Below are 23386 nucleotides of genomic sequence, written 5' to 3' on the forward strand. Positions count from 1 at the left end.
CTCTGGGCAGTCTGGTCTAGTGGTTGGCAGCCCTGCCCATGGCAGGGGGATTGAAACTAGATGATCTTTGAGGTCCTTTTCAACCAAGGCCATTCTGTGATTCCATTCTATGAAGAGTGAGGCTAAGAAGGACTGAATTTTGTATGGCTTTTGCTGCTTAGCAAGAGCAGGTAAATACCCAATGACCAGATGTGAATAAGTATCATTTATTTTTTTTAATTCGTAAGTGGTTACACAGAATCATTAATTTCCAACAAAAACGTGGATTTTAAAGCTTACTCACTGTGTTTTGGGTATAGGGAGCTCTGTTGGGGTGGAACAGTGCTCAGGTCTGCCCAAGCACTGAGCAGGAAAGCAAGGTGGGGTGGGAGTTTCTGAAGTGCTGGATCAGGGCTGCCAAGAGATGGACATTTGCAAAAAAAAACCTGTCAGCTTGCAGTGCAGAGTAGCGCAGGACAGTGACCTATAGCTGAGCCCCAGGGCTGATGGAAGGAAAGGTGACTGAGATTGCCTGATCCATCAGACAGCCTCAGAACATTGCTGAAACTGAGAGAAAGCTTGAAAAACAAACAGCATTGGTATCACAGAGGGAAACCGGGCAAGGAGGTCTGACCTTTTCTGTTTTGTTCTGAGCTTTTTGGAGTTTTGGATCCTTGTTACATTTGTGTCCTGGTGAATGAGATTTCATCAGTTCAGCCCATGTCCTTTTGGGTGCACTAACTTTAAAGGATATGTTAATAGATGAATCCAAAAAATCTGACCAGTGCACGGTTCCCATCACACTTTTGAAACTGAATCAGAAGTAAAAAAAAATTCATTGTTTTCACCAAATTCTCTCAGCATGCATGTGTGCTGTTTGGTTGCTGGCTTGCTAACCTGACACTCAAATCACATGTCTTTGTGTTGTGTGCACCATTGCTGTGCAGGCTGTGGTTGGCACCTACCATATGGGTCTGAGGCTGAAGAGATATCAGGACAAAAAAGGTGGTGGCAACATGCTTGATTCTCTGCTTCCATGACTTGAGGAAGTTCCAATAACTCTGCAGCAGTGTGGTATCCACCAACTTGCTGAGATGCTCTAAGGTATCCTCAGGTGTGATAGTCAGGACGGGGTGGACGACTTTAGACCCTGAAAGTGTATTTTTTCTGCTGTCTTTCTGCTGGGGCCAGAGAAACGTCCTTAATTAACATTCCAACTTGCCCCTGTGTTAGACAGAAGGTTGGTAAATCTGAATTTTTCACCAAAAGATCACTGGTTAATCAAACATTTATTTATTTATTTTTCTCCAGCTCTATGACTGAGGTTAACATTACCCATAGTACCTGTAGAATTATAGAATGTCTTGGGTTCAAAGGGATCTCAAAGATCATCCACTTCCAGCCCCCTGCCACAGGCAAAGTTGCCAACCTCTAGATCAGGCACCAAACAAGGCTGCCCCATCCAACCTGGTCTTGAGCACCTCTATGGATGGGGCATTCACAAACTCTTTGGGCAGCTTGTGCCAGCGCCTTACTGCCCTGTCAGTGAAAAAATTACCCTTATCTGATATAAATTTCTTCTAATCTAAACCTCCTCCGCTGTTCCCTCTTGTCCTATCACTGCCCATGTGAAGAGTTGATTTCTCTAGAGTCTATAAGACCTTCTGCAGGTAATACAGTCTGATGCTATAGAGAAAGAAGGAATGGTAAGAGCTTACCACCCTGTCCTTTCCCAGAGCTCCAGCACAGAGGTTCATTTATGCCTTTTCTTATGCTTCCATGACAGAGAACAGTGTGTCCCTGTTCCCTCGGGTGGCATTTGGAAAGCAGCACCTGAACCAACTGTACCCTGACATCCTGCTTCAGTCTGCATAATATTCATGGGTGCCCTATGATAGAACCTTATGCCATGGTGGAAACTAACTGCAACAGTTTCCTGGAATTCCTCTGACCTATAATTTTCATAAAATTATGCAGAAGAACTTGTATTAATACGTCTTTGTACACTGGAAGCCAAATTAAGCAGTGTGATTGAAACCTCAATCAGACTTTAAAAATAATAATAATAATAAAAAAGAACACTGAAGTATCTCTTTTAATTTGGTGAAAGTGACCTATACTGACACACCTTTTGGCAGAACAAAGCATCATTCAGAATTAATTTGTAGTAGTCTCTGATAGCTCAGAGATACTCCAGACATAAATAACTAAGAGATTTGTTTGTGAACTATTAAATGGTTCTTTGCTATATTAAAAATGCGAAGGGGTTTGTGAGTGATAGAAAGCTTAATGTGGACCATTTCTGAATGCAATATCATAGGGCATTACTCACTCAATATACTTTCAGATACATTTCAAAGTAGAAGTAATAACTGTTTTTGAATGTGTTACAGTTGAAGATAATAGCTTATCTCAGAAGAAGAAAATAACAGTGGAAGATCTCTTCAGTGCTGATTTCAAAATTCATGACCCAGAGGCTAAATGGATAACTGGTGAGTGAGATACAAATAATTCGCTAGTTTGTTCCGTGATCTCTTTGTATTTCCTCTTTTGTTTACCCTATTCTCTTCTTTGCTCCTGAAATTACAGAATCACATATGTATCATAGAATCACATAGTGGTTGATGTTGGAAGGGGCCTCAGTCATCTGTCTAACCTCCTGTTCAAGGGAGGTAGCTAAAATAGGTTGCCCAAAAATGCAGTCCTCAAAATTCCTGTTCCAGTTTTCCTCCCGATTTATAGATATGCATATGCAAAAACTACTGCCCTGTTGTTCCCATTTTTCATTTGAGGATCTCCAATGGACTCTTAGCTAGGCATTGACAGCTGCAGCCTTTGTCCCTAAGAGCTCCCAGGATTCAATAGGTGATGCTTAGAAGAAGTGGTTGAAATCATTATTTCACCGTAAACAAATCATTTTCTTTCTATTCCCTCATCAAAACATTTCTTTTCCAGCAGGGAGGTGAAGAGTTGCTAAGCAACTGGAAAACAGTGGCCCAGCAGCAGCTGGGCTGGTGCTTGCACACACACCATGTGCTCTTTTTGTCTTATGCTGCTGTGTGTTTTCTAGTCAGAGGAAAACCAAATAATGCTGGAATTAATACACGTAGTGCTTGCTGGAATTGAACTCTTTAGGGGACGAAGAATCCAGCTCCTACTGGAAATTGCTGCAGACTGAAGAAACTTTGGCTAGAAGAAGATGATCCATGGTGTGCCATTCATGTAGGTTCCAGTCCAGCTCCTTTTATCTCTGAAGTTATTAGTCTTTCCTTTGAATTTAATAAGGGAACAGGATCAATTCCTTCCTTGTGTTTGGCTTTGCTTGTCTATTACGCCCATTGGGAGCACTTACAATACCTATAACGAAAAGAGAGTGCTAAAGTGTTGTGTCGAATGAGCATGTTCCCCAGTCACTCTCATCCTAATGGTCCTAATAAAGGAAGAGGTGCTTTTATTGAGATGTTTGCTGCTATTTCTTTTAGTTATTTGATAGACTATAAGGGAATTATAATGAATGAAACTTTTACAGGAACAGAGAGAATGGAACACTGCCATGGAGCTGTGTATAACCTCTCCTCTCTGATGCATGCGTTGTTTTGTTGATAAGAGTTGTTTTTCAAGTTACTTTCACATATTGATGTCATATGCACTTTCATTAAGAGTCCAGTCCTAGCATGTATTTAACTCCATTTCCCTTCTCTCATGCACTCCAGTGAGTTTTGCCTGCCCTGATGTTACTAAAATATTGTTTCTGTATAAAAGAATATAAAGTTGTATTGAGCAAAACTGCATAGATATTTCTGAAGGGCTTGTGGTGTTGCTTTGCTACTAATTGCTACTGATTTTAATATAACTAGAAAACTTATTTGTAAATCCATAAATATTATGTGTCCAAAAGTACTTTGGTGTTTGAAGACAAGACTGCAACCTGCAGTCATTCATCCAAGGGCCCATAGCCATTTTGCAACATTGATTTCTTGCCTGCGTTATAGTTGCTTTTCACAGTTCTATCTAGCTGGCTAAGTGGTGAAATCTGGATCAAGGTTTCTGATAAGCCAGATGAAAGTGCAATAGCCTGATTCCTAAGCACACTTTCCCATTGGTCTCATATTCTCAGTTTAAGTGCAAATGAAAGAATGACTGAAAATGCCTATAGCAAACTTGTAAAACTCCATACAGCAAGAGCACTGTAATGGCAGAAAAATTGCCTATTTAAGTGCCACAAAATGAGTGATTCTAGCAATGTTTTCTGGAGGATCTGAACAAAAAAATAGATACCTGCGTTCTATCCTTGTTTTCCTTCTCCTCCTATGATTTAATGTTGGGCAGTACCACCATCACTCAGAGATCTGCAAAATTCAGTTCTCTCAGCTCCTCAAATCTATGTTTCCCAGAAAAGTATTTATTTACAGGATGACACATTAAATTATTCTGAAAACTTACTGAAATTGATGGGATGTGCTGATGTTTAAGCATTTTTTGATTCCTGGTGGGCAAGCAGAAATAATGTGTCAGATCAATAGCACTGTCATTCCACCAATTTCAAATGAGCTTAAAAAAAAAAAAAAGAAAGAGAGAGAACTGGTCTCAAAGCTGACATAACTATACTTTTATTGCAACATTAGTTATTACAATTAATAGAATCACTGTATCTTAGAATGGCTTAGATTTGAAGGGACCTTAAAGATCATCAGGTTCCAACCCCAGTGTCATGGGAGCTTGGAATTCACTGGCTACACCCAATTGATTGGATGCAGCCTGCTATCATTACTTGTATTTCCAGCCTTGCTGTTGGTATCCTACAAGACAGAGAGTATGTTGTGGTGACTGCTGTCAGAATTTGGGGCTGTGCTTTGGAGGCTGGAGGATCCAACCGGGAGTGCATCTTTTTTGTGCCAGACACTGGCTCAGCATGGTGACATAATCCTTGCAGAGAGGTTATAGCCAAACAACAGAATAAAGCATGAAATGAAAAGCACAATATATTGGTCAGCAAGGGGCATGGGATGCCCAAGGATGCCCTGAGGCATCTGAAGAGCAAACCTTGCTGTCTTTGCTCCCTGCCCAATTGCTGCAGCTGCAAAACTGGGAAAACATCATTTATTCTAATCTGAAGGAGAACAGTAGATTGCTTAGCAAGAGGCTCTAAATGGTATTTCTGGAAATGATTTAGTTGTTTGGAAACCTGCCCCTCAGCTGGAGCCAAAATGGCTGTGTGCCTGGCTCGTGTTTGAGAATGGCAACGGGGCCTTTGCATCAGTCCTCCTGAAAAATGCACTAATAACTAAGAACCAAATATAATACAGCAATTCTTTTATCTTTGATACTGAGGCACATATGTTTTACTGCATGTTTTCCTAATAGCATTATAGGCTCTCAAAGCTCTTTTTAAGTCTAATATTTAATTTAATGACCTAGAACTAATAAGCTTTATTTACCAAGCTGAAAAAAATGTCTTGCAGTAACTGAGGTAATTTATTTCAGTTTACCTTTAATGATAATGCTCAAATCAACAGTTCACGGAGAGCCCAAATGCCCCCAAGTCTATTCCGTGCAGTGTAAATTCATCCCAGTGTATTGATAAAAGCACTGATGCATTTCAAATGGTGCAGATGCATGTGGAGTAAATGAATTATTTATAGTTTGCTTTGCATAGATATTAAGAACTTTGTAAGTGCAAATATTTTTCATTGTGAAAAAGGGTTGTATTGAGATGCTGCTTTGAAAGCCCTGAAGACTAGAATAGCATTGTTAGAGCTGTGGCATGGTTAGCTGGAACGTAGGCTTCTCCAGGCTGCTCCTCCATGATCTTGACCACTTCTGAGTGACCAAACTCAGAGCCTTTTCCTTAGCAAGGTTGGACTGTAGTGGAAGGAAAACTCATCTTCCCTTTGGTCACCAGGTGAACAATTTCCAGCCTTGTGTGGTGTTTGTAGGTGCTCTTGAACACAGGTGCTGCAAGTTGGGGGCACACACTCGCCCTGGCTCTTATCTTGTGTTAAATCAATGTGAACTGCTCACTGGTTAGTGTAAATTTGGAAGAAGCATAAAGAAAGCCAGGTTACTCTTTTGGAATACTTGCTTCATTGCCCATTTTGCTCAGCGGAGATACTAAATAGTTACTTTCAATTATTTTTAATGGTGTGTTGAAATGGTTTGAGAGAATGGGTTTACTGAACTTAACGACTCAAAGAAAACTTATCACACTCCCAATTCTGGTGTGCTGAACATCCTATTTCCTACCTCATGGCAATTTGTTTTTGTGATATTTGTATGGATGTTCTGGCTTTTTGGTCATTCTTGAAATATTTTCTGAGATATACAAGAAGCTACCTGGAGCACAGCACAGTGGTTTGTGGCATTGAAGGTTTCAGTGATCTTTGAACCTCACAACAGAGAGAAACCATACAGATGACCTTGTGCTGGTGCAGAGACATAACACTGAAGGAAAATGCCATGTAGACCAGAGGAAAACCTGGGGGAAAGACTGAAGGAGGCTTTTCTGTTAGCGCACCCTTATATATGGAGGCTTAGTCAGGAATAACTTTCAGAAACACTTTTTCTTTGATCTGTTTATGTATGAAACAGTTAAGTAGGCACACAGTGACCTTTGAGGTTGTTTTGGTGCCAGTGGAAGTTTCCATGTGCTATCTGTAATCTGAATATCCTCACAAAGTGACATCCTATGTTGCTAAAGCAGAAGAGATTAAGGTTCATGCTCTGTCAAGACTACTCCAGTGGACAAGAAGAGCGGAACAGGTTAAATGTCTTGAACCATAGTTTTGATTTTACAGCCCATTCTGGATCGTCGTCTTCAAGTTTTTCAATAGATACTCTACTCTGAGAGCACTGAGGGAGTTTGCCTTGCTCCCTGCCTTGCTGCTGCTAGGCACTTCCCTAAGTTTAGCAGTGACAGTAACCTATTCACTAAAGACAAGAAACCCTGGAATTAATGGCTTTTTAACATAGTATTATAGACCATGAAGGAGAGCATTTCTGCCATGTAGCTATTTTGTTCATTGCTGCTAGAGAGAATGAAATGCGAAATCAATTTAGCCCTCTTAAAAATTAATACAGTCTGCAGGAACAAGCTGGGAAGCAGCTCTGTACTGCCTTTAGAAGGGTGGCTGTGCCCAGCTTCACTGAAGCACTAGGGTACTGTGGGGCATGTGTGGCTGGCAGGTTGAGAAAATCATCCCTGAGCAGTGGATTTGGAGGGAGAAATATATTGGGGAAAGTCCTGATTGTGAAAAATATCACACACTATAAAAGCAGAAGTGACACAGTAATGGTCAATTTGATTTTTGCTTGTTTTTGAGTAGTTTGATGTCTTGAGGAGGTCAAGATTTTCAGGTAGCTAGACATATTTATTTAGGAGTCTCCATAGGTAACCAGTTTCCTCAACCATTCCCCTGGATGTCACTAGTTTTCAGCATCAGCGCCTCTGAGCCAAAAGTCCTCTTGAAATACCAAAACATGGCTTTACCTAATGAAAACCTAAACACCCATATGCAAAACTCATCAAATCATGGAATCACAGAATGGTTTGGGTAGGAAGGGGCTTTCAAGACCATCCAGTTCCAACCCCCTGCTGTGGGCTGGTTGCCACCCACCAGATCAGTCTGCTCAGGGCCCCATCCAACCTGGCCTTGAGCACCTCCAGGGGTGGGGATCCCACAGTTTCTCTGGGCAGCCTGTAAAAAATACGTAAAAAATATTTTAAAAAGAAAAAAAGAAAGGCGATCTCAGATGTTCAGCATAATAGCTTTGCGTTTGTTACGGCTGTGCATCACACCAGCTTGAGTGAAGAGGCCAACAAATGGACACGACTGGTGGTGTGAAGGTCACCATTGAGGAGTGAGATGTAAGGGAGCAAGTGATGGAGAAGGTTTGGCTGCAGTGAGGATGAGGGAGAACCCCATGTATACAGGGACGATTATAGGGGTGTGCAAGGAGGAGCAGAGGCTGGGGTTGTGGAAATGATGAAAGGAGCCCTATCCTGTGTGAGAATGCCTTAGTAGCCTAAGACAAATAGCTGGAAAAGGCATTCATTTGCTTGGGTGACTTTATAGGAAACTGCTAAAGAGGAAAAGATGGATGCAGGAGATGTTCTTGACTTCACTTTCCCTTCTTGTCAGAGCTCTGCTAACGCCCACTCTACATGACTGCCTAATTCTGTTTTCATTGATGTAATTTTTCAAAGAGTAGGAAAAATAGACTTCCCCACAAGCAATATAACAGTCACACTTTCACATGTTGGATCAGCAAGCACTTCCTAGACTTTTTATATCCGTTTGCAAAAAGAGATTTCCAGTTTTCCTTTCACGCCTGGCTCCACTCAAATTAGTGCTTCTATCTGAAAATACCTCAGCAGCGAGGCGGTGCCTCCTGCCACGATGGTGTCTGCCAGCAAGGAGCAGCTGTGGGGAATAATTTGATGCTGCAACAGGTGTGAGAACCAGGAGCGTTTGGGCTCTGGCGTGTGTTAAATTTGTTTGCAGATTTGAGGTAGCAATCCACGGAGATTGGGAAGAAGCCACCCCCGTTGTCATGATTTATGCTGCACCAGGGCTTTGCACGGCTGGTGGCTGATAGAAATATGCAAACTTCAGTGCTTCCTGCAGCTGGACCCAGTTCACGGGGGGGAGGATTTTGATTTAAAAAAACAAAAAACAAAACAACAACAACAAAAAAAACAGCAGATAGGGAGATAGGGAAGAAGCATCATTCTTCCATCATTCTTCCATGGGGAGCTGCTGGGGGACTTCAGAAGATGCAGCTCACATCAGCAGTGTTTCTGTAGCTGAAAGAAAAGAAATGCCAGCTCGGCCTGTGTGCTATAGCAAATAGGAGAGACAAATTAAAAAAGGATCTGGTTTTTCATCTTATTCAGAATGGTTTGAAATCAGAACTCACTGCCAAAGGGCACGCACGTGGTTTTGGCAGGGATTTAACTGGATTAGGTGTTTTTCTGGTTTGTGTTAGTTAAAATTCCAGGTGTAGAGCTGCAGGTCCAGTGTGACACTGATAAATGTGCTTCCATGGCTTATACCTGTAAAGCAGGCACCAAACTCCCAGCTGTCCCCAGCCCCTGACGAAGGAAACTGCTGTGATGGCAATTTCCTTTGACAAACCTGTGAAAGGAAAGTGGTTGGTTTAGTAGCAAAATAAAGGTAAAATAAAGGTGCTTTGTTCCTTTTTTTTCTTTTTTTTCCCCCTTTGTTCCTTTAGATGTCTCTAGCATTTACTGAGGGTTTTCCTAGTAATCATGCTAATGTAAGAATGCAAATGTTTTGGGATAGGAACATCGAGGAGATGAGCATCTAGAAAAAAAAAAAGGAAAGAAATGACTTGCATCATTGCAGGATAAGCACAAGAGAGAGGGCTGATAAGAAAGGAGAGCCCTTCAGTGTGTTCGAGCCTCTTGTTAAACAGTTGATCCTGATAACAACAAACAGCTTGCATCTTCAGCAGTGATTTCCAGAGATCTGGAATCTACCCATCTTTTGAGCCCTGTATTCTGTAGGAGACAAAAAAGGCTCCTTTTTTCTCATTCTCAAGGCAGTTTTTCATTTTTTGCATTGCCCTTTGTGTCTGATTCCTTGTTGCAGGTATTGACTTCATGTAAAGCACTGACTCGAGATCTTTCCATGAGCACTCCACTGCTCTTAGATACTTGTTGAACACGGAATACTTATAAAGGATAATTAGGGTATTATGTCTTCTTCTACTTGCCCCATTTAATGAACATGAAATAAATATATACCCCGAAACAGTAATTTCACAAATTAGAGATGGGAAATGAGTATTTTTGGTGATTAAATTTATATCAGATATTTGTAATTGAAATTTCAACATGCAAAGATGTACTTATCTAAGAAAGAAAACCTCTAGTGAATTTGGATCTCCTGACTGCATTAAGCTGTTGACTATATAAGAAGCAGTATTTTTTTATTCTTAGAAAAAATAGCACCAGGCTTATATATATAATTCATTAAAAGAAATATAGAGTGAAATAATTATTGTTGATCAAGGGAATAGAATTATGCTTTAAAATTTAGATATACAAATCTCACATCAGTGAAAATTCAATTGAGAACGGAAGAGACCAAAGTTTTGCCCAACCCCAAATTCTGTTTCTGTCAGTGGCAATAAGCCTTGTTGTACACTTGCTATATACCATAGTATTTTCTTCTGAGATGAGAAGAAATGTGGGTTTGTTCAAGTCAGCAAGGCTTGGACAAATGTATAATATCCACCAATTCAGCCTGCAAAACGTGTCCAGACAGATTTCGTGTAGTTAAATTTATTTACCCTAGTAAATGCTTACTATCAGTCCTATTCTATTAAATTAAGAATCAGCATAGCTTATTATTTACAGCCCTCATACATATTATAGGTATTTGCCTTAATGTTGGTTGGGATAACCATATTTCTAGGGTTCAGGAGCAGGGAATAACAGTCACATCTTTAGTCTTTATTTGTTTCCCTTTTTTTAATGTCTTATAAAGGGAGATATTTTTGCAAGAAGAATTATATACCAATAATTGTAGTATTCTTAACTTTTTCTTAAAAATTGCTTTAATTTTTGGAAATTATTGGTGGTAGGTGAATGGTTGCACTAAATGATCTTGGAGATCTTTACCAACCCTGGTGACTCTATGATTCTGTTGTTGTTTTTTTAATAGACACAGAATTGCCATCCAAAATGGATCTGGGTATGAAGAACAGGAGAGGATTTATAATGAATTTTCTGTTGCAATCGGTTTTTTTTTTGAGGAAAACAATATTAGTTGACACTCAGGAGAGAACAATACTGAATATAGCCTCTTTTTACCAGTTTGAGGCACTATCATCTTAATCAAAACACTGTGTTTTGATTGCTCTATCCAAAAAGGATAGATTGTTGTGGGAATAGGCACTGTCCAAAGAAGCGTAAAGACTACAAGAGAAGCATTTAAATGCATGTTAAAGGCAGGATTGCCCTGAGTGGCGTAGAAATGATGTAAGAATTGAGAAAATAAGGGAAAAACATGAAGAGGTGACAGTTTTTTCATTGAATAAGATCAAAAGATGTTGTTTGGTTTTAAAGCCATCTGCTGGAAGTTATTAACACGTTGAGAGCCCACTGAGAAGACCCTTTTAGACAAAATATTGTCTAGGATTCGGGAAAGGACCAGTTCTTCTTTTGATGTAATCATATTTAATCCACTGCATTTAAATGTTTAGGTGTTCATCTTTTCTGCTTCAGTGTCTGTATTGTTTGCCCTCCTAGCTGCAAAACACTGCTGATTCAGGACTGATGGAGTTGAGGGTAGGAGCGCTGTGCAACCTTGTTCCTTGGTGAGAACAGGAATAAGAACAAGAAGAATGTGGAACAAGACATCTGATGCGTCACTTCTGTGATTCATGTTGGGCTACCTGTGGGAGCTGGGCCAGTCACTGTGGACAAACAGGTTTGAGATATCCAGGGAAAGCCATTATACATGGCTGATACTAATTTAATTTCCTCATTGGGAATTCATTTGAAAGCAGTTTAGTTACAACCTGCTCTTCTCAGTAGCTGTCCCTTTGACTTGAGTGTCTGTTCTGCTTCAGGTGCTGCTCCTTGCTAGAGATCTGCAGCCAACATCATACCCAAACATTCATTAAAAGCCCTTTGCATCTATGGAAATCATTTCCATCTGCTCTGTAATGCAGTGCCCTCTTGTGACCAGCACACAGTAACCAAAATGGGCAGGGCATTGGTTTTAGTGTCTTTCTTTGACTTTCAGAGGTCTAGAGTCAGAGCGATGGCTATAGCTCTGCCGTGCTCCTTCTGGTCTTGGACTTCAGCATCCAAAATAAGGAGGTGTAAATGGGATCTGTATGCGTAGTGAATATGCTTGTTAATACACAAAGATCTCATTCAGCTGGTATTGAAATGTCAGAACACTGAGCACAATAATAGTAACAGGAAGAAAAAAAACCAGTTACTCTGTGTGTTCTTTCTGTTCTGGCCGCTAAGAAGTGTAATTGGGCCAGGGGAGAGAGAAGAATCCAAGGAAATGTATGGAGGAATTAAGAAAGCAAGCTGTGAGTTCACATTCTAATGAAAATTTATTCATGGATTCCTTTTTTTTTTTCTTAATGTCAGATGGCTTATTCCATTCACTTGTAACACACAGGGTTATATGCTCCCATCTGTGAAGGCAACCTAAATGAGGCAGATAAGAGTTGTTGCTGTTGGCCAAGAAGTGAGGGATCACCTGCAGCGATGCTGCAGCTCTAAAGGGTGCTTGGAACAAAGGTGTCAGCAATGAGATGATGACAACTGTCACATCAGCTGGCAGCTACAGTAGCAGTTGCTCTTGAGGTCTTATACTGCAGATAAATTCAGTGCCTTGTGTATCACTTATTTTGGCCTCTACACAAGCTGGGATGTTCTGTTGTGTGCTGCCCATTACCTGCACTTTGTTTTGCTGTTTTGATGCATAGTGAGATTATGAAACCTATATAGTGTGTGAATAAAGGTGTTCTGGTACTATTTCCTTGGAATTAGTTGTTTGGAGTTAAATTGCCTTTGATCTGTGCTGGTTTGTGGCTCTGAGACCTGGTTTAGTGAACATGGTTGTGGTGACGGGTTGATGGTTGAACCTTAATGATTCTATGATTCTTTGAAAGTGGGAAGTTTCTGGCAGGAAATTGAAGGAATGAGTGTAATCTGGCATCTCCAGCTGTCAGGACATGGGAACCTGGGATCATTCTCATTTTTCTTGCTGTAACTTACTGTTTGAAGAACACACAGTACGAGCACAACTGAACTGACACAGAAGATGGCACAGAGTTCCTGAAGACTTTTCTGTCTTGCAGTAGGACAAAGCCAGCTCAGGGTGCTGCAAGGTCCCTGCACTGAGGGCAGACAGCAACAAGCTGCACATTTTTTGCTATCTTTGGTGGGATTTTACAGCCTTTCTTTTTTTTTTGGGGGGGGGGGGGGGGGATTAGGGAGAGGGGAGGGGCATAATTTGCCATGGCTGGAGTCAAAATGCATTTACTCTGGAGGATTTCTCATTCATTTTTTTTCTTAATGGCAGTCTCTCTCTCCTTTTTCCATGCATACATTATGGAAGCTGGGAAGAGAAGCTTTTTGAAGTTGAAATGCATTCTGTTTCTCATATGCACTTCAGCTTTTCATGTCTATGCTGCTGAGCCGTGATCTGTGCCTACAGAGTTCCCAGATTGGGGCCCTTTGAAGTGAAGTTCAGTCTCACAAATGAGAGGAGCTGCAGAATTGTAGCTGGTTTGACATTTGGGACTGGAATTTCAAAGATATGCACAGACTGGGCCTATGGTTTGGTTCCTCAGCATTTTCTCAATGAAAATGAATAAGCTTTCTTTGAGTTGAGATCATGAAATATTTGGGATTAGACTGGAAAAAAAAAAAAAAAGAGAGAGAGAAACAGGTTGGTGTTACGGATTTTTGTAGTCTTAAGTTTTCCCAAGGCTCAGCCTTCTTTGAGCTTTTGACAAATGATTTACAAGCCTGCTAGAGATGCACCTTGATTTGGGAATTTGTCTGAGCTATAAATTGTGTTTTATTTTACTGGCTACTACTGCCAAAGCACTATATTGCTGCACCAACTACAGCTGTATTGAAGTGATAAGCAATTAAAACCATTTCTTGCATAATAAAACACATTCTTTCATGTTGTACTTACTTAATGTACCAGTGCAGTGTGTTACACAGCATTTAGCTTAATTATGGTAAATCACCTATTTCAAGTTTCTATTTCTACTTCTCACTTTAAAAAAAATTAAAATGTTGGAAACAATAAAAGAATAATGATCCATCATGCCAGGAAGATAAAAATGGGATTTCTGTTGTCTCCTGGAATTAAAGGCTGTAGTGATGTTGTTAGAGGCAAGCTGTTCTCCATCCCCTGTTGCACCCTTGCATCAGCATCACAATATACAACAGATTGTAACTTATTTCTTCACTGAGGTTCAGCAAGGCTGCTGGTGGAGGGCAGGTGGATGGAAGACATAAAGCAGGCTGGTTATGGAGGGCTGTGTTCTGATGCAAGTGCCAAGGTGTATAAAGGGCCATCCTCATCACCAGGGTATGGAGATAGGGTTTCATTGCCATTTGTAGAACCACGGAATCGTAGGATCTTTCAGTTAGAAAAAGACCAAGAAGATCATCTAGTCCAACCATCAACTCATCCCATGGCACTAACCGTGTACCTCTGTGCCACACCTCCAGGGATGGTGATTCCACCACCTCCCTGGGCAGCCTGTGCCACTGCATCACCACTCCTTCTGAGAAGAAATTCTTCCTAGTATTCCTAATAATCACCAGATAAGCTACACTCTCACTTTCTCTCTCTCTCTGCTCTCCCAAAGTCAGTTTATTGTAACATCTGGGGATGGGAAGTGCTTCTGCGTTTTTGGTAAACAGCTCAACACAGAAATGGGTTTGCTTTGTGCTTGGGGAAGTGGATTTTGATCCAGTTATGAGTACAGATGATAAATAACAAATAGAGGCACTACAGTGTGTCTTGGAAGAGCAACAGGTCATAGTATTAAATGAGTCATCATAGCACTCTTCTTTTCTACCTGAATTTAGGACTGTGTTTATCTGGACACCCAAGTAGGCTTCTGCTGGGGGGTTGACTGCCTTTATTTTGCATTATAGTCTCTGCAATTTGATTTTATAGCAGTTAAGAAGCATGCATGGCCCTAGCATTTGCTGCCTTTATTTGAAAGGAACGTACCACACTGGCACTCTGAACATCAATCTCTGAACGTAGTCGGCTGCATCTGGCAGGATTAAAGGCTTGTAGGGCCTTGGTGCAATGCTAAGCAACCTGTTCAACCTCCACTTGCCCTATTTGCTCTCACTTGTCACACAGAAAACACTTTTTTTCCAGGAAATCCTAAGCATCCACATTTTACCTTTCATGCCTGATACTCACATGGAGTGTTTGGATGGTATAAACCTTTTGCTTTGCCTGGCACTTATGGGCTGCTTCATCCCCTTGTGGGTGAATTTGTGGGTGGGAATGTGGCAGTCCCAGCAGCAAGCACCCACCACTGCCCTGCCTGCTTCTTGGTGCTGCTTTTGTTGTGATGCTGTTCCCATGGTAACCTTCTGAATTTCAACATAAACTAGCAGCCACCCTCAGTCCTGCAAATGTCAGGCATCGTTACAAGCTGGTATTTTCTTCCTGCGTGCTGCAGGCCTGCTGTGGGTAGTCTGGATTTCTTTCTCCATCCTGAACTTTTCTTTGGCCCCAGTGTGTGTGTGCTGGGGTGAGGGCTGAGGGATTTCCTTTTCTTTTCCCTTTTCCCCTTTTCTCCTTTCCCTTTTCTTCTCTCCTCCTTTTTTTTTCTCTTTTCTTCCCTTTTTTCTTCCCCTTCCTCTTCACCTCCCCTTCCCATTCCCTTCCTCTCTCATCCCCTTCCCCTTCCTCTCCCCTCTCCCTTCCCTTCCCTCCTAGCTATTATATGTTTATTTATTTTAATAACTTAAATTCCACTTCCTCATCCTCACATGTTTTTATGAATGAATATGATTGTAGCACACACTTGTGTCAGTTTGAAAACACCAGCTCAGTCTGTAAAACTATCCAACTCTATTGTGTGCTTCCTTCTTGTTACCTCATGCTATCTGCTCACTGCTGGGCAGTTGTGCCCAATCAATCCCTACCGGGGAGCAAACAGCCACTGCTGAGCAATGTCCCTGCATGGAAAAGCCCTGTCTGCTCTGGGTCATTAAAAACCCCACAATAGCCTTTTTTTGGAGAAGAGACAGGGTGAAAACAGTGGGCTCTTCTCTCATTTCCAACTGCAGCAGCTGGCCTCACCAGGTGGAATAGGATGCAGTGTTTCCACTTGCAGAGTTCTGAGGATTCTTTCAGGTTTTCCAGCCCCACTAAAAAGGATTGCAAAGTCTCTTGCTACAGCAGCAGAGGTGAGAAATGACTGAAAGCTCCTGGTCCACTCTGGGCAGCCCCATCATGATGACAGCCATGCAGATGGCCAATGCAGTGCTGTGTCATCCCTGCCCTCTGCCCTCTGGACCCGATGTAATTTGTTTGCCAGCCCTACTGGTCACACTGCTATCTAGAGGCTAATCTATCTGAAATGGCTCAGAATAATTGTAAGATTTAGGTTTCCCTTATTCACCAGTCTCCCTTCATCTTAGAGGCTGAGAACAATAATTCCCCTGATGCTGACTTTCATCAGACTGAGACACGCTTGGTTATCTTTCATGTCCAAACCTACAGCACTTGAGAACAATTGAGAAGTTGCCTTTTCCTCTGAATCTGTGGCTCTGAATGACTAGAGCTCTCCTAACAACCCTGATATTACCTTCTGCCTTTCACCAACTGATTCTTCTAAGTTGCTGCATGTGATTTTATCTTTTTTTCCCCCTGTTTTTCCTTCTCCAGTAAACTGATAAAAAATTGCAGTTTCGTTAGGAGTATTTTATCAGAACTGGAATTAAATACTTATCCCCCCCTACCTTTTCTCAGTGAATCCTTTCTGCTTTTCATGCTCTCTGACAAATAATGAAAATTATCCTCAAAATCATGTCTGCCATTCTTTTACCTTACAAACCAGTTTCTCTCCTCTGACTGTGTGTGCTTACGGAGTCTCAATGCAGAAGCTGTACAGCCATAGCCATATATACTTGAGCAATACAGATCTGTAGCTAGATGTAATTCCTTCAATTTCCTTGCATCTGCCAGAAGTCAAAGTCATCCTTTTGGAGGTAAAATTGTCCCTGACCTTCTGTCTGCTGTGATGAGTAATCTGTATGGTGCCCAGTTTGGACCATGTGAATGGGAGACCTGGATCAGCCAAGTAATCCTACAGTCCAGCTTTGGGTTTCTAACCATGGCAGTAGCTGATGCTACATTGGACTTGAGCCTGACCCGTTTTAGTCATCCATGGATTCTGTCATTCACATATTCTGTGATTTTGTGATAACAAAAACACTGGGTTACAAATTATAAATAATTATCCTGCCCATTTCCTTCAATATCTGCCAGTTTATTAGTCAGTGAATTTTTGTCCATGAATTTTGATACTCTTTTTTTTATGTTTTGGGAAATGATAAATACCTTCTTGCTCTCTTGATGATGTTCCAGTGTATAGGTGGCTGTTTAGGCTACCTTGGCTTGTTGAACTGACAAGTTGAGGGCCTTGTGATCTTTCTCCTGTATTGCAGCTGGCACTTCCAGGCTTGGCAATGTAGCAGCACCAGTGTGCAGGCTCCCAAAGTCCTTCTGCTTTTCTGGATGGGAAAACCCCAGGAAGGGATGAAGAGCTTTTCATGACTGGAAAAGCAAAAACAGCCTTCAAAATTGAATACCTAATACGTTCTTCCCTTAAAAAAAACAAAAGAATCATGGAATCATCTAAGTTAGAAAACACCTTCAAGATCATCAAGTCCAGTTCCATCTCTAAATATTCCTTAATGTCACGTCCACACAATTCAAATACTTCCAGAGATGGGGATTCCACCCTCCCTTAGGCAGCCTGTTTGAATGCATGGCTACATCTCCATGAACAAGTTCTTTCTAATGTCCAACCTCAACCTTCCCTGACACAACTTGAGGCCATTAATGCCAGTGTTTTTATCTCGTTTTACCCGAAATGAGAGGAAGCAGCACAAGTTCAACAATTGCGGGGGGAAGGAGCTCCTGGCATTTAGTTTGTTTTCAAGTAATCACTACTTTCTGTAATTGGTCACTTTTGCAAGTGTGACTACATGTCTGTGCCTACATTCTGGATTCTATCAGGCAGACAGGTTCCTGGAAATTAAGAGAGGAGGGGGAGCCAGTGGCATGACCTCTGCTGTTGAAGAAATCAATTACCTAATGGAATAAATGGCTTTATGCCTGAAAGGTAAAATTTTCAGCATCATTTACACTGAATACCAGCCCCAAAGAAAGGCAGGTATAAAAAATGAGATATAGTGATGACCTTTGTCAGCTATGGTGACAGCTATAAATCAGGCTGCAAATACTCATCAGCTTGCTGGACAGAATTCATTACTGACAGAGATTACTGCATTGCTTTTTGTCTTTGATTGAGATATGTCCCATATAAATGAATGCTTCTTCAGTAGAACAAATCACGCACTTCAAGACAATATTCCAAGAATATTGTTAATTGATGATAAGATACTGCAACTTACAGACCAGCTAAACCTCACAGTATTTTGCTTGGAGTATAATGCAGAGCAATTTGTTCCTCTTTTAAGCAGAGTGATTTTTCTGTTCATTAATTCAGACACTGCGTTGGTGGCTCATATTGAATATAACGTCAAGATTTACTGCCCTAACAAATCTGCACTGCTTCATTTGTTCTTCCCTATTCGTATCAGAAGTATGTGCAGCAGATTAATGCCTGATTTTAAGCTCATTACACTTTAAGAAATAACAAAAAGGCCTTTCACTTCCTAATTCCAACTATATAGTAACTTCCATGTAATGATCTTGAAGTTGCACACTTCATGGAAGTGTTACTTTTTGCAGTATCTCCAAGCAGGAGCTTAGGGAGGAATAGTGTAGTAGCGACGTAAATGGGAGCAGTAATATAATTTCCATCAGATCAAGTGATGCTCAAGAAAAAATTGCCAGGTATTAAATGGCCACTGACTCATTGGCTTAATAAGATGCTTCTCTTATGTCTTGAACTTAGAGCTGAGGGCAAATATTCATGGCCAGGTTTTCCTGTAATTAAGAGGTATTCTGACAGCGTTACAATTATCCAGATGCTTTACTGGCTGTATTTAAAATGAGCTTTTTTCCTACCTAGAATTTAGAATGTAATTGGAAAACAACTGCTGTTGCTGACATTGGATGATTATTAAAACGGTATTCTTTCTCAGAATGCTTGATAATGAGCTTAGTTATTCCATTTTTCAAGGATACCTGAGAATACAAATTTGGACTATATGTTTTCGTCTCTTAACAAATGATGCTTCAGCCTTAATGGCCTAAAAATACATATAAATGGGAAATGTACGTAGAGTGCATTAATACATTTTATTGTAGTACTGCAAAAAATTGTTGGCACAAAAGTTTTTCTTCAGTACCTGGCACAGAAGCTGGAAGTTGAAGTTGTAAATAAGCAGTGCTGGATCAGACCCCAGACATCATCTGTGCTGGTGTCTGGCTGGGGACACAAGCAGATGCTTAGGAAAGATTTTTAAGAGCATATTTCTCATGGCAATAATTTGGAATATGCTTCTGGTCACCACAGATCTCTCATTCAATGGAGTTAAATCCAGTTGGCTGCCGGTCATGAGTGGTGTCCCCCAGGGCTTGGCACTGGGATGGCTTCTATTTAGCATCTTTATTAATGATCTTGATGAGGGGATTGAGTGCACCCTGAGTGAGTTTGCAGACAACACCAAGTTGGGAGGGAGTGTTGATCTGCCTGAAGGGAGAAAGGCACTAAAGAGGGATCTGGATAGACTGGATCGATGGGCCAAGGCAGACTGTATGACTTTCAGTGGGGCCAAGTGTCAGGTCCTGCAGTTTGCTCACAATAATCCCAGGCAACCCTACAGGCTTGGGGAGGAGTGGCTGGAAGGCTGCCTGACGGAAAGGGACCTTGGTGTACTGATAGGCAATCAGCTGAACATGTGTCCAGGTGGCCAAGAAGGCCAATGGCATCCTGGCTTGCATCAGGAATGTTGTGGTGAGCAGGACTAGGGAAGTAATCCTGCCCCTGTACTCGGCTCTGGTGAGGCTTCACCTCAAGTATGGTGTTCAGTTTTGGGCACCTCAGTACAGATAGGACATTGAGATGCTGGAGCAGGTCCAAAGAAAGGCAACAAGGCTTGTGAAGGGCTTGGAGAATGTGCCCTATGAGGAGAGACTGAAGGAACTGGGGCTGTTTAGTCTGGGGAAAAGGAGGCTGAGGGGAGACCTTATTGCTCTCTTCAAATACCTGAAAGGTGCTTACAGCGAGAGCGGGGTTGGTCTCTTCTCACTGGTGACAGATGACAGGATGAGAGGAAATGGCCTCAAGTTGTGCCAGGGTAAGTTTAGGCTGGATATCAGGAAACACTTCTTTACAGAAAGGGCTGTTAAGCACTGGAATTGGCTCCCCAGGGAGGTGGTTGAGTCACCATCCCTGGATGTGTTTAAAAACCGTTTGGATGTGGTGCTCAGGGACATGATTTAGCAGAGGATTGTTAGAGCTAGGGTAGTATGTTTAGGTCATGGTTGGACTCAATGGTCTTTAAGGTCTTTTCCAACCTGAGCAATTCTATGATGCTGTGACTCAGAGACTTTCCAAAAAGTGTCTCCCCTCAAGGCCTATAATCTTTTCTGGATTTTTCATCCATTTTTCTAATTCCTGACAACTGCTTTACTCTGAGACCACAATGTCCACTGCTTGATTACCTTCTGTGTGAAGAAATAATCCCTTTTATTTGTGTTGAATCTGTCACTAGGTGACAGATTAGGTGGCATCATTTCATGCCTCCTAATATTTATTTTAGAAGAGGCAGGGAATTAGCATTCCCTAGTTATATTCTCCATACTTATGACTTTTTGGATGTCTGTCCTAGTTCTTCAGTCAGTACATATACAGACTGAAAAATCTTTCTTAGTTTAGTTTTAAGTCGTATGAAGCAGTATTTCAAAGTCCTGAATACAATCAGGAATGCTAATGAAAATGCCATAACTTTGGACAATACCACATAACTAATGACAACATTTTAATGCCATCATATCCAAGCAGGAACTCTCTTCATTACTCTGCTCTCAAATGCAAGTCTTAGTCTAACTCTACTGTTTTTATTCAGGACTAAAGGTGTTGATAAAATTTATGCCATAATTAAAAGAAAGAAATACTTTGAGAACTTTTTCTATGTCTCTGAAGGTCTACTACAGTCATTCAAAGACTCTAACAGGTTGTTACCTGTATTGCAGCAACAGCTTGCCCCCAAAGAATCTGCTTCACCTTATTCTCAAAAAAGATTTTTTCCTTTTTTTTTTTGTGTTATAAACCAGTGATGTGTAGGAGGTGACTATTTTCTTATGAATAAGTACTGTGCAGAAACTTTACATCTGCACACGCAAAGTTATTTACAGAGATGGGTAATGACTGGTCATCACGAGTTTGAAATTGATAAAAAGTCTGACATATGGGTAAGGAAGGAACATGTCACCTTTGACTCATCCCTGGACCACCTTTGTGTTATGTTTAATCATTCACCTGTCCCTAAGACCTGTGGGATGCACCATGACATCACCCTGAGGCAGTCACAGTGAGGGTGGGCAGTGAGGAATGGTTTCCCTAACTGAAGTCAGGGGCAGAAGTTGGGTAGGACCCATCAGTTCTCTCTGTTAGTTTAGCTAGATTGCTAAAAAAGCAGTAACCCTACTCCTGTGTCAGGAAGAACTGCTGAAGCCTTTCATGACAACATGCTTGCGACTTCGGTTTTATCTTTTATCTGTGGGGCAGTGCATGCAAGCACTTGTCAGACATGAACTTCAGTTTATGACATCTGACAAGATCACTGCCCTCTATTGTTGCAATGTTTTTTCATCCTGAACCTTCGACCTGCCACCCAACCCTCATTTGGAGTCTCTTTCATATGCCCATCCCAGCCTTTCTGTAATAGGTTTTGAGCTCTGAGAGCTGGAGACTTCCTGAGCTACTCCTGCTGCAGGATTCTTGTCCTTGTGCAGACATCCTGGGTGCTGGGGTAGTCCCAAAGTGCAATGAGAGCAAGGTGATTTGTCACGTTGCATGTGAAAATAAACATTTCTTCCCATGAATCTCCTTCTGGTATTAGGACAAGCAGCAGAGTCAGAAGATCTGTACAATACTAGATTCAAAAATATGCTGTGTCAGAAAGTAAGTTGCCTTTAGCCTTCAGGCATCTGACGTAATGGATGTTAAGGATCTTGGAAACCTTTCAGTGCAAGGAATATTTTCTGACCTTGTTTTTCTACAATAATAATATGACAGTATGACAAACAGTTTCATGGCTATCCTGGAAGCCACCTTAATGTTAAAGCAGTGGCTGAATTAGAAAATCTGTGTTCTTTACAGGAAGGCTCCCAGCAGTCCTTTGGAATCAAGTGCATTGTTGGGTTCCGTATAAACAGACAATATCAGACTTCCTTAATGATATTTTCTTTTTCTCCTTGCAGATAATGAATTCATCTATAGAAACCAGAATGGCACAGTGATTCTGAGGAATGTTGAAACTAACAATTCAACAGTATTAATAGAAAACAAAAAAATTGTAAGTATTTTCTATAATGAGCATAATTTCAGTTTTCTTGCAGTTGGATCACAAAAACAGAATGACTTGGATTTCAACCCTGTGTTGTCAAAGAGAAACAATATGCTGGTAACGCTGTGAGCTAAGCAGCAGCTGATAATTTGAAATTCAGCTCCAGTTTTCATTATTATACTGCAAGCTCAGTTTCTTTTATACTATCGGAAAGTATCATATAGATATTTGAAGTTAGTCTTGCATATCACATATAATTGGAAGGTATATAATTCTGGTCTTTGCATGCTTAATAGAAAAAAAAATGGTTCTATTTACTGTCTTTTGGTAGCATTCTCCACATTACTCCATGTAAATGCTTATTTTTTAACTGTGGATTTACTGATTTTTCTTGCCTAATGTTTGTAATGTGATTTCAGTGTTGTTAATGAGTAGCGATGATGAGTGGTAATAGGTTACATATGGCAAAAACCCCAAGAAATTACCGGGGGAAGAAGTTAGTAGACTCTTATGAAAATGAATGGGAATAAAATAAATTCACAGCTAAAACAATGCATTATTTATAATAAGGAAGCATCATTTTTTTGTAGCAGATGAAGTCAGCTTTGTGTTAGAAGGTTAAATGTCAGAGTGTTTGCAAAATTTCCTTGAAAAAATGAATTCCTGAGGTTAAACATTCTTGTGTTTGTTCCAGCTGTGAGATATAAATCATGTTGTTCTGGTAAAATTGCATCACTTCCTTCCAATTTTAGTCAGATTGAAGGTTTGTTCACTGTTTGGTTTGGTTTGGTTTGGTTTTCGTGTAATATCATTGCAAAAGTCCAGAAGTGCAGAATAGCTAAAAGGCTCCTAATGACCCAAGGTCTCCAGAAAACAGTCTTGGAAACTGCAGGCTTGACTTGGTCTCAAAAAATAGAAATAAATGATCAAGAAAATTTTAAAACTGGATTCCAAGTTGACGCTTATTTTGCAGTAAACCTGAGTACGTGACTCATATAGAGTAGAGTATAGGCTAGAGTACAGTATTTTATTTTAATGAGACTCGGAATTCATCACTGAATTATTACTGCAGGACTCAACCTTAAACTTCTCATGCTGCCATTTAACTTTTGTTACACCATGCAAGCAATCTTTTTTTTTTTCTTTTTT

The 23386-nt window shown here is 40.8% G+C and overlaps 2 protein-coding genes across 5 annotated transcripts in view; both read left to right on the forward strand.

Moving 5' to 3' along the window:
• LOC100543777 (sodium channel protein type 5 subunit alpha-like) overlaps window positions 1–23386 on the forward strand; it is a 589192-nt gene that overhangs the window by 152461 nt on the left and 413345 nt on the right. The gene's annotated exons all lie outside the window — the stretch shown is intronic.
• Window positions 1–23386, forward strand: part of DPP6 (dipeptidyl peptidase like 6) — a 158605-nt gene that overhangs the window by 6776 nt on the left and 128443 nt on the right. Inside the window, exons 3-4 of the mRNA XM_031554011.1 lie at window positions 2373–2471; window positions 22152–22246. Of these exons, the coding sequence (XP_031409871.1) occupies window positions 2373–2471; window positions 22152–22246 (194 nt within the window). The remainder of the gene's footprint in view (window positions 1–2372; window positions 2472–22151; window positions 22247–23386) is intronic.

Source organism: Meleagris gallopavo, chromosome 6, assembly GCF_000146605.3.
Source record: "Meleagris gallopavo isolate NT-WF06-2002-E0010 breed Aviagen turkey brand Nicholas breeding stock chromosome 6, Turkey_5.1, whole genome shotgun sequence".
Lineage (NCBI taxonomy): Eukaryota > Metazoa > Chordata > Aves > Galliformes > Phasianidae > Meleagris > Meleagris gallopavo.